We start from the raw sequence: 12,258 nt of genomic DNA on the forward strand, positions 1-12,258 counted from the left end.
CCTCCTCATATCACATGTCAGTGTATGTTAACCTGACAGGTGACAATAACATCTGAGTCAGACCAGGCAATACATCTCAATTCATCAACAAACTGGCTCGGATGCAGAACATTTGGATCTAAATAGAAGAAGAAATGGAAGAATTTTTTTTAAAATGAACTGGAAATATCTTGGTTAAATAAAGTACTGGAAATGTCTCTGTCATTATTGTGACCAATTGAGGTTAACCAGGGTTTTTTTTAAATCTTGAATTTATCCAGGGAAGACTGACTCAGCATGTATATTTACTGCTTCACAGTGACACAGTTCCCCTCCATTCCCATGAAGGAGCTGCCACAGTCTTGCACTGTTGGCCAATGAACAGGGATTGAAGGGGCGGTGTGCCTTGCCCAAGGGCACCAAAAGAAAATAGGGTCAGCCTGTGCTGTTTTCACATTCACTTTCAAAATCTTCCTACAAAGTGAAGACCTAATATGTCAAATGAAATATTTGAACTTCATTAGGAGAAGCAACGCAACAGCATCTGGTGTTCTGCGTGACAGCACGCCCTCCTCACTCTCTGTTTACCTCTCTGCAATTTACAAACTTGACTAATCTAGCTCAACCACAGCTCAATTCCACAGAAGTTCGTTTTCAAAAATGCCAGGGGGGGGAAAACAATCGCTCAGCAGTGCTTCCTTCAGTTGTCAGCTTGTGAAATATGGTGCACTGGTTTTCCAAAATGGGGTCTAATGAGTGCCAGGGGAGTTTCCAGGGCCCATAGCTTCACTATTACATTCACTTACATTTACATATCAGAAGGAAAAAAAATGTAGGGCTATGATATTTTGCACCAGTGTCACCCAGCCTCCAGAGTAAACAATGATTAAAATACAATTGGATATAGATTATATTTGACAACAATGACCCTGATAAGGGGTCTAAAGACCATTCTTTTTACTAAATGGGGGATTGTGGCCTATATCTGTGGTGGTTTGCTAATTCAAAACTATTACATTGTTACAGTTAAAAGTACACAATATTCATGTAGACTAGCTTAAGTTTGTATGGTAATCATATGTAAATATCAATATGTATTTTACACTTAAACCATGGCCTTAAAAACGGGGGAAACATCGTGTTATTAATTAACTTGTTTTTTTTTTTTTTATCTTACAGTTGTTTGTTGAAGCTGCCCAGTTCATCAGTGAAGAACACCTCTTCTCCTTCGTCTTCTTCCTTGCGCTTGGATTTCTTCCGTCTCATCTTGAATGACAACAGCCGCCTTCCCTTCTTTTCTTTTGGGGAAATTGGTACAACATCAGCGGTCAATGTGGCGTTTTGTCCCGGGCTGAGAGGACCGGGACTCGTCGGTAAAGTCGATACTCCATCTTTGAGGGAGTCCGACCGTTTCAGGTCCTTGCTTTCTTTATCAGGTGATTTTAATTTGAAAAAGCGCTTCACTCTCAAGCTGTTGGACTTACTCATGGTGTCTGAAAACAAAGTCCCTGTTGTAAGAGCGAGCAGGATAATGAAAGCATGAGGAAAGTTGTCCTTCTTATAGCTTTCTGACTGAGGAGTGATTCACCGGGATAACCTGCAGAGCGAGTTGCCGCGAGGCGAAGGTTTGGACTTGCCCACACCGGTCGCGCGCGCCATCAGGTAGGAAAAACGTGCTGCAACAAAGAAACAAAACTGCACTTCCGACTATTACCTCCAAAATAAAATCCGACTATGACTAATGTTGATTTATTTTCTAAAATGTTTTGAGTATAAAATAACTAAATCATCAAAATTATCAAAAGGGTTTCTGTCACAGGACTTTGTTCCGACTCTACTAGCCTATAACTCTCCTCGGGTTGTTAAAATTCCCAGACCTCGACTATTTAAATGTCCTTGAATATTCTATTTACATATGGTACACATGAAATCCAATTACTCAATTAGAACAAGCCACCAAAGTTCAAAGGGTTGAGTAGGCTACTCCCCTAACATGAAATGAATTAACACAAAGAGGGCCTACTGCCCCATGAATATCCTATGCAGTTAGACTTGTCTCCGATAAAGAGGTTCTTCTATTAAAGGAACGGAGTGTGAGCTGCAGGCATGATGAGGTCAAAAAAAGAGGTTTAATGGTCAAAGCAGGAAGAAAAACAGCAGGAAGAGACAGGCAAGGCTGAAATGGGTCACTGTTGACACTGATGGCCATCAGTAGTATCTGCAGTACGAGTACCAAGTCCCTTTCAAGTACCCACAAGTACACTGTCATATCATATTCAAACCAGTCATTTATTTTAAACAGGCTTTTGTTGAATGCTTAAAGCATTATTTGTTGGATTTATCAGTTTGACTTAACTGGATCCACTGACGGTCCGGGACCATCCAGCATCTGCTCCACATGTCCTGTGTGTGATGAGAACAGGTTCAAACCAACTTCAACTAAAATGTAACTAAAGGGGTTGAGTTTGGCGTTTGAGCGTGTTTTTACAGTCCTTTAAGTTAAGCAAGGGGCAATGTTTTGAGTGTTTACGGCGACAGACCTGATTTTTGGCATCCGTGCATAACAAGTATATATTTCCATTACATTATTCAGCTGTATATTGATTTGAGTTGTGTTATTGTCTCGCACACAAGACATATGCCACATGAATTTTGAGGCGTTACACTAAAAAGCTTTTATTTTGAAAGCAAACATTTTACTATCAACTTCTTGCTTGATGCAGCAGGCTTTGGAATCTCTCAACACAACCTTTCCAATTTAGTCTGGTGCCCTCTAACTACATCTTTTCACTCTGAGTAATTATAAAGCTTTTGTATTTGCTTATGGGTGTGGATGTATGAGTTATGCTCTAAATTTAAGAGTGCGACAAACGTTCCGAAAATCATGATGAAAATTATGATAATTAGGGTTTTATCTCAATTTCAACGTACAGTTCCTTACCTACACCATAAGCTGTTAAAAGTGTATTACTTGTGTGTGTCTCCTTAAAAACACCTTAAACCAGCAATTAGTAACTGTGACATGTATTGTAAATAGATATCACATAAAGATGATATCATTAAGCTTTAAATGAGGCCCAAAAGATTGAATATACAAATACAATCTTAGAGTTTTACCCTCCACTATATCCCTGCAAATGATGACTTGAAAATAACATATTAGATCTAGCATTCTGTTCATATCAACTAATTGTTAGTTATGATGACATTTTTATTTCTCCAACAAGTTCTCAAATCTAACTTGTATCCACTGAAATGACTCTATCTGCTGGTCATGTTGAGGAAAGGCAACTACAGTCTGTATTATTGTACACATTACAGTGTAATCCATATTTACTTCTTTTCAAACCACTAGCCTGACACATAACCAAGTCAATGCTCTAAAAATCTAAAAAAGGCTAAATTGGGGTTTACAATAATAGAATACAAACTTAAAGCTACACATTTGAAAGCAGAAAACCCCAAAAGAGAAGACAAACAAGTATAGTATAGGCAAAAACAAATGTAAAAGTTATTTTAAAATAACATTAAACTACAAAATAAAATACAAAACCTAAGATGGCAATTGAAAACTAAACAGTTTTGAATAGTTTCGAAAGTGAAACAAATTCTCCGCAAAACCAGACTGAGGTTTGAGGGCATGAAGACAGAGAGGTAGTTTCTTTGTGTGGGATGTCTGCGCGAATGCACCAGACACGTGAGAGTGAGGGAGGGCAGCAAACTGTTATCCGATAGATTGGAAAACTCTATTTGGTCTTTCATTTATGATATGAAAGACATTTGTCACTGTACAGTATCTCTGGGAGACTTGTTGTCTTCAAATTGACAACAACTGTGACGGCATGCTCAGTAGTTGCCCACAAAAAAACAAATCATTTGAAAGTTGATGGGGTAGTTGTTGAGACTGTGAACATTTGGGGTAAATCAAGCAATCTTGCAGTAAATCAAAGCATTGCTTGGCAAGCAAAACTAACCTCCTAATGTGCATTGTGCAAGCAAGGTAGGGGGGGATGTCCCTGCATGTGACATCAAAAGTAGGAAGATCAGTAATGCTGTGTGTGTGTGTGTGTGTGTGTGTGTGTGTGTGTGTGTGTGTGTGTGTGTATACTCACACACAGAAGCAAAACCCATTAGAATGTGGCTTTGGCTTTATCTCTTTTTTAACATATTTTGGGCGTGCAGTATTTGTGACATATAAATCCCCACACTGAACTCTGTCTTCACAAGCAGCTTTGACACCTGCGAAGCTCTGGTACATGGAAGGAATATTTTTTACTCTCTTTTGACTTAAAGACATCGGCAGAGAGAATCCTCATTCTGCAAGGTACGTATGTTCTGAACAGAAAATATAAGCACAAATAAACGCTCCAAATTCTCTGCTGGATGATTTTCTTCAGTTTTGGCAAATGCATGATGTATGTTTTACTGTGTCTATGTATTGTTTATTTAGTAGCATCTATGTGTGGAACTGTAATTTAATGGTGTGTTCTTGTTTTAAAGCTTGAAACTGCACTGATCATTGTCAAAGATTTACATACAATGACAAAAGATTTTTATATTTGATAAACCTTTTCACAGTTTTAGTTTCACAGATGACGCATCACACAAGAGGAACACTTTTACAGAACTATCAGTTCTGTAACATATGTAATTAATATCTACAGAACAAAAGGCTCACCCTTTTCTTGTTCTGTTATCTATCCCACACGGATGTATGCAAAACCTTATACCTTCCTCATCTATTAATGCTACTGTACCATACTAAAAATAATCTTAAACTATATAAACTAGTTGGTTGTGAGAAGTAAAAGTGCTGAAACAAGAGATATCGTCACATCAGGTTTTTTAAGAAGTTGAAGCTCAAGTTTCTCTCATGCTACTATTTTCATCAAGGAGAAACCATGTTTATTTCTGTGCTATGCTGTATCCTACGGGTTGGTCCGTGTAATTTGATACCCATCAGCTAACCCTCCAGTTCAAATTTGACCCATTTTCAACAACAAAAGCAACATGGATGGTTCTATCCAACACTCTTCACAAGTTAAAATAAATGATCAGTTAGTTACTTTCGTTGAATTTGGGTGTTTTATTGACTTTTATAGCATTTGAAAAAATAAGACAATAAAAGAATGTGGAAAAAAGTGACAAAAATGTCGGAAAAAGCTTCAAAAAACGCAGGAAAGATCCCACAAAAATGTCAGAAGGCGCAGAAAAAAAATGATAATTGATAATAAAATAAATAAAAAACAGTGGAAGAAGTGACAAAAAAACTTGGAAAAAGTGACAAAAACGTCAAAATGTTGACTCAGAAAAACAAAAAGTTGCATTGTCAACGGGAAGACAGCACAAGGGTTAAAACGGAAAAGTCTGCTGTTTTAGTGTCACACAGAAAAAAAAACTCTCAGTCTGTTACTGTTCACTGACCTTGTTACAAATTGGTGGCCTTCCTACACACTTGCTGATTCTCGCTAAAACATCTTTGATGATCTTGATGATAAGGAGCTTATCTGATCCAAGAGCAGACAAAGCACAAACTAGCACCTGCAGCCACCCATTGCGTGCGTTCACTTAATGTCTAATGGGGCTGAAATTGGGTCATTCATACCCAGAGGAAGAGTTAAACTAGAACACTGGCTTTTATCCCATCAAAATGATGTGCTAGATTTTTGGTACCACTTTCCGTCTGAGGGCTTACAAGTTAACAAGTGATAACATAGTTACTGGTCTGTTTGAGAACAACTGCACAAGTTATTGACCATTCAGAAAGCCTTTATTAGTAGTGGATGGAGTATTCAGATCTTTTACTTAAGTACAAAAAATAGAAATATTATTTAAAATGCTCCATTACAAGTAAACTTCCTGTATTTCAAAAAAGATTACTGGCCTCAGTGTGTGTTCAAATCAGAGCTTCTCTGTTCTTTGTTTTGATAGCCGATCCGGTCGCGCGTGCATGTTAGAGGGTTAATAATACAAATGTACGGTATTATTGGATATCATTACTTACTGTTATAATGTCAGTGTGTAGCCAATTTGAAGTACTTTAATAGCAAAGCCCTGCATCATGGCTGGTAAGTTCTACGTGTAATATCCTAATGTGAAAATGAACTAGAAGCTATAGGAGTCAGATATATGTAGGGGAGCAAAAAGTACAATATTTCCCTTTGAAAGGAAGTGGAGTGGAAGTATAAAGTAGTATAAAATGAGAATAATTAAGTAGCTCAAAACTGTACTCTAGTACACTGCTTAAAGAAAGTGTATTTAGTTATATGGAGCAATCACAAACACTGGAGCAATCCCGGTAGTGGAACGTCGTGGATATAGATTAAAATGTGACACCAAATTTGTTTGGGAAATGTTGACATTTTGTAGTATTCCCCAAATTATAATTAACTTCCCTATTATCAATTGCTTTATTATTTGTTCAAATTGTCATCTTTTCTTTTCCAGATCAAAAACATGGAGTCGATGACTTCAGACTATTATGATAATATAAATGGTACAGAAGAATACCTAGATGATGAGCTCTGCAACCTTGACCCTAACCCCGTGGAGGTCATCACCCAAACGTACATCCATTCCATCATCTGTGCCTTCGGCCTGATCGGCAACGCTCTTGTAATCTTCACCTACATATTCTACAAGAGAACCAAGACGATGACAGATGTCTATCTCTACAATGTAGCTGTGGCAGACCTGATCTTTGTGTTAGCTCTGCCGTTTATCATATACAACGAGCAGCACAGTTGGTCAATGGGCACTGTGGCTTGCAAGATTCTGAAGTCAGCCTACAGTGTCAACCTCTACAGTGGCATGCTCCTGCTTGCGTGCGTTAGTGGCGACCGTTACATTGCTATAGTTTGGGCGCGAAGATCCTTCAGTGTTCGCGCTCGCACCTTGACCTACAGCCGCCTTATCTGCTCAACTGTTTGGCTGTTTGCTGTGGCTTTAACACTGCCCACACTTCTCTACAGTGAGAGCTTTGAAGAGCTGAATTTTGAGACTGGGGCTGTCACTGTGATGTGTCAACTGTCTTTCAGCAAAAATGAAACCGCAAAGTTAGTGAAGGTGGTGGTTCCTAGCCTTCAAATGGCCATTGGCTTCCTGCTGCCTCTGTTGGTGATGGTGTTCAGCTACTCCAGCATCGTGTTCACCTTGCTGAGAGTGCAGAGCAGCCAGAGGCACAAGGCCACCCGGGTGATTTTGGCAGTTGTTGTGGTTTTCATCATGTGCCACCTCCCCTACAATGTAGTTCTGCTGAACCACACCCTGTCTCTTTTTAGCCAGCGGGGTTGTGAGGCAGAGAAGATTAAACTCCAAGTTCTGGCCATTTCCAGGAGTATAGCCTACCTGCATTGCTGTCTCAATCCCATCCTCTATGCCTTCATTGGGGTGAAGTTCAGGAGCCACTTCCGGCAAATAATATTGGACTTATGGTGCTTTAGCAAAAAGTACATCTACAATGCTCACTCGTCACGCGGGACGTCCGATGTTTGCATCTCGGGCCGCATGTCTGTAGATGGCTCCAGCAACGTGGCATCATTCAGTGCATGACACTGCAGTGGTACAAAGCCTTTACAGGTTCTGATTAGAAATGGCAACAATCAAGCAGCCTCTCATCTTTCTTTCCCAAGCTGTTACTTTGCTGTAGCCACAGTGGAGGTAAAAGCATCTGTGCAAAAATGTGCTTAAATAAAACATGCAGTGTATTTGAAATCTATTGATTGCTCAGCCAACATGGGCAAATAAGATCTCTACAATATTACAATATCTTATATTGAAGGTAACTTTAATATAAGATATTGTAATATTGTAGAGATCTTATTTTTCCTAACTGTTCTAAAAGGCACAGCTTAGAGAGTTAGTCACTTCCTACATGAATGACATTTGTATGATCTAAAATGAAACAAATACACATGATCAAAAGTAAAGTCAAATTGATGGTTTAGAAAATACTTAAGTCTAACATGCTTGTTGCTATCTTTAAAATATATATCTGGAGGCACTGATGTATAATTGTGACACATTTGGATATCTTCATCTTGTAATTGTCACTATAACAACAGCTTCTTGTTGTCTTGTATTCATATGTATGATGTTGACTGAGTCTGAAAAAAAGATAAGAATCTGAAGAGTTCTTGTCTACACATTTTCTCGAAACACATACATACCCTATTTTGTTATAAGGTTTTTGTTAATATTTTGTATATCTGATTGTATTTTTCTGTTGCATTGCATTGATTAAACTGTCTCTGAAAAAGTTCATTTTGTAACAGTCATTCTGAAATTGAATTAAGAATTTGTCTCAAAAAGTACTGCAGATAGAACTTAATTTGACACTTTTGATATAACATTTTAATCATTACATAATGCTGTAAAATGTGAAATTCTTTATATATAGCCAATATGTATGATAATGTGATATTTGAAGCAGACTGTATAATAACTAACTTTCTTCCTTATCCCAAAATAACTATCTTCTAATTTAAAACCTTTTTTTCATAAGTAATGCATATGTTATCAGTAATAAGTTAAAACTAAATAAAAACTATTACTAAATATCAAATCATTCATTTTTACGCAGACAATTACAAAGTCCTAAATAGCATACTTGAATACTTGATAACTATGGCACAGGGGCAAGACACAGATTTCAAAATCCATCTCCCTGTACCCATGAACGTCGTTTCCTGTTTTTAGTTCAGAGTTTACATCATTTCTGGCAAATGACATCACACGTTTTCTAGAGTGTAGGGTAAAAGCTTCAGAGAGTTGTAAACAGAAACTGTCAAGGTGTGACAACAGGGGACTGCCTTACCTTCTGAGGCACAGACCACAGATAGAAATGTCAGAGGTCACGATGGAGTCCAATTAAGTGCACATACCCGGCTGCGTGGGTTCTTCTATGTCTTTTCACACCAGAAACGTGTCTGACGCGGCGCTGCTGCTGCTGCTAGCCTTGTCTGTACATATGTACATTTCCCATTGATAAAATGAAATACCATGTTAAACATAAATATAGACTGATTTGATTACAGCAAAGACAACGTCGGCAGTATTGACGGCAAAATAGGCTACAGAATATTTCGTTTGTATTGACAGGTGCAATATTTGAAAATCGATTACATTTATATCTGCATTTAGCATATATCAAAACCTAGAGACTTTCAAACAACATGTCATTTATTAATATGTATTCGTGTCAAAATGACATATAAATATCTTCTAGTATTCTATTTTGCCTGGAAACGCTTGCGTGTTGCGTGAAAAATAGGCGTCGGTTCTACTTCTAGCATGCACGCGTTTTCGGCACGGCTCGAACCGCGCCTGAGACGTGCATGTCACGCAGGCAGTGTGCAAGATCTAACCTGTTACCATGGGAGCCGAAATAAAAACGGACACGCCACGCAGCTGACACGCTCACGCCACGCAGCCAGTGTGTAGCCGGCCTAAAAGAGTCATTGATGCTGTTCTATCTCTGATGAGTTACAGATAACAGCATGGTTCACAACTGCCCCGAGTATTTACTGACAAAAAGCAAAAGAAAATACTAAAATATTGACTAGTGTGTGTGGATGTTTAAGATGGCTCTTTTCTGTTATCTTGAACCACCATCTTGCATTTTCCACACTTTCATTACTGGTGTTTGTGCCTCATTGCTTTAAAGCAGGGGTTTTCAACGTTTTTTTAAGCCAAGGACCCCTTATCTGAGAGAGAGACAGAGCAGGGACCCCCTACTACACATGTATAAAATTGAGTTTCATATTAAACTGGGCCTACAATAATGTGTATGGTGGCCTAAAGCCTTTATACATGCTGTACCTTTTAAATGTACAGAATACTAAGCTATTAAATAATTGTTGCCATGATTTTATAAATCATGTTTTAATGTTAAACATACATATGGCCCAGTGAATCCTTAGAATGAACTGTATCTGGATCTTAGTCACTACCTTACCTATAGGCCAGTAAGCCTATCATTAATGTGTTTTTTTCCCCACAAATTGGCTGATTTATATTTGCTAATAATATATTGGATTCATGTTAAGAAATTTTTTTTTACTTTCAAAAAATTAACAACACTTTGGTGGCCCCCCTGCAGTGACTCTGAGGACCCCCTAGGGGTCCTGGACCCCCTGTTGAAGACCTCTGCTTTAAAGAAAAGAGACTCCGAGCAAATACCACAAGCCCCAGGTAGGCTAAATGCAAGGCCTCAGGCCTAATGCCACGCCAGGCCTAACGCCAGGCCTAACGTCACGTCAGGCTTAACGCCAGGCCTAACACCAGGCCTAATGCCACGTCAGGCCTAACGCCAGGCCTAACACCAGGCCTAACGCCAGGCCTAACGCCACGTCAGGCCTAACGCCAGGCCTAACACCAGGCCTAATGCCACGCCAGGCCTAACGCCAGGCCAGGCCTAACACCAGGCCTAATGCCACGCCAGGCCTAACGCCAGGCCAGGCCTAACACCAGGCCTAATGCCACGCCAGGCCTAACATCAGGCCTAATGCCACGCCAGGCCTAACACCAGGCCTAATGCCACGCCAGGCCTAACACCAGGCCTAATGCCACGGCAGTCCTAACGCCAGTCCTAACGTAAGGCCTAATGCCTGGCCTAACGCCATGGCTTAAAGCCAGGCTTAATGCTGATGTGAAAAGTTTCACGTAACAATAAATGATCACATTGTTACGTGAAACTTTTCATGTTATGATGTGATGATTTATAGTGTAACATGTAACGTTTCACGTGATAATGTATCTTGTTAGAACATGAAACTTCTGTTTGAATGAAGACACGGTGTGCGGACAGATCAATTGCGAAATACGGCTTCTACTTCATGCTTGGGCTGAGAATCATTCTTCCTTCTGTACAGCCCAATCCATTTCACAATCCTTCTTAGTGTACCTCAACTAATAACAATATCATCCACCGTCCTCAATAGCAGAAGAATCTCGCCATGTCTGAGACCAAGCACGAAGTAGAGCTTAATCCAAACGTGTGTTTTGAATATACCTTGATAAAACGTGAAAAACTCGTTATTACTCGTTACGTGATACTGATATGTTTTTCTTTTTCGGGCATGGCAGAAATATGCTTTTGTAGTACTATACAGAAGTACTAACTGGAGTGATGATGTCACTGTCAAGCCACAATTACGCACGGCAGATCTGCTGGTTACATTTTGTGCTACCAGCATCAGACTGTTGCGAAATAATGTTAACAAAACCCACAGGCATATGCACACATCAAACAGGTTGTGTAACAGCTCAGCTCAGCCACAGCTCCAAGAACAATTGTGAATCACTTAGGTCCCTGCCAGTCTTTCACCCGGTGTCTCCATCCTGCGTGCCTCTTCTCTTTTTAAACGAGGCTGGAGCTCCCCAGTTTTAATTATAGTACAGGTAGATGTGTGGCTGTGATGAGCAACATTATTCGATAGAGATTGTTTTGGGTTAAAAACTAAAGTTTAAAAATAATAATATAATAATAATTTCCAGCACCATTTCTCCTTTATCATCCACTGGATGTCCTCAGTAAGCTTTGTTGAGTTATTCTTTTTTACACGATGGATGAAATTCTATCTTTTACCCTCTCGATGTTCCATGTGATTTACTACTCACCAGTAGCTTGCTAGTTCTTTAGTTCACATCTCTTGACAACCCACCCACTCTGTTTGCTTGCCTTTTTGTTCTGCTGTGTTTGCCTTACAGCTTGTTCAATCCTGTAACATCTGTGCTGGGGTTTCTCTGTTGGACAGTCTTCCTTTACTTTGGCTCCTTACCTGTTTGTTGCCACGCCACTAGTTAAATTACACGTATATTACACACTGCCAGCTACTGACATATATACGCTTTACCTCATCATTATCTTTTGGGTTTGGTTGTTCCTTAGTCCCTTGTGCATTTTAAACATCTGTGGCATTGCTAATTTTGAACCAGCTGGTCACAGAGGTTAACTGTATGGAATTCCAGAACTGACATTACACAATGTAAATCATTGAATCAAATTGATATTTTACCCGAGACCCATTTTAGACACATTTGAATGCCAGATGTGAACTGCAGTTAAACTCAGCTGGATCCAGGCACAGTCGGGATACATCTGGACACAAGACTTCTCGTCTGAGTAGGGCCTGACTGGGATAGGATAGGACCTGCCCACTAGGTGTCCTCAGTGAGTTGACTGTCTCTACACACCACCTGACCCCTAGTCTCTGGTGAGCCATGACTTGCCTGTGCAGCTGTTCCTCTTATGAACGTTTGCAGGAATAGTAGATACAG

General features: G+C 39.5%; 2 protein-coding genes across 3 annotated transcripts in view; one reads left to right on the forward strand and one right to left on the reverse strand.

Moving 5' to 3' along the window:
- crybg1a (crystallin beta-gamma domain containing 1a) overlaps positions 1 to 1,557 on the reverse strand; it is a 51,501-nt gene extending 49,944 nt beyond the window's left edge. For both annotated transcript variants that reach the window (XM_078276822.1, XM_078276821.1), the window contains exon 1: positions 1,157 to 1,557. In XM_078276822.1, the coding sequence (XP_078132948.1) occupies positions 1,157 to 1,467 (311 nt within the window). In that variant the 5' untranslated portion in view covers positions 1,468 to 1,557. The remainder of the gene's footprint in view (positions 1 to 1,156) is intronic.
- A 2,330-nt stretch (positions 1,558 to 3,887) lies between these two features.
- On the forward strand, positions 3,888 to 8,239 carry ccr6b (chemokine (C-C motif) receptor 6b). Its single transcript, XM_078278094.1, has 2 exons — positions 3,888 to 4,303; positions 6,427 to 8,239. Exon 2 carries the CDS (start codon positions 6,436 to 6,438, stop codon positions 7,528 to 7,530), a length of 1,095 nt encoding a protein of 364 aa, XP_078134220.1. The 5' UTR covers positions 3,888 to 4,303; positions 6,427 to 6,435; the 3' UTR covers positions 7,531 to 8,239.
- Positions 8,240 to 12,258: the final 4,019 nt, after the last annotated feature.

The sequence above is a fragment of the Sander vitreus genome, chromosome 20 (genome assembly GCF_031162955.1).
Source record: "Sander vitreus isolate 19-12246 chromosome 20, sanVit1, whole genome shotgun sequence".
Taxonomy (NCBI): Eukaryota; Metazoa; Chordata; class Actinopteri; order Perciformes; family Percidae; genus Sander; species Sander vitreus.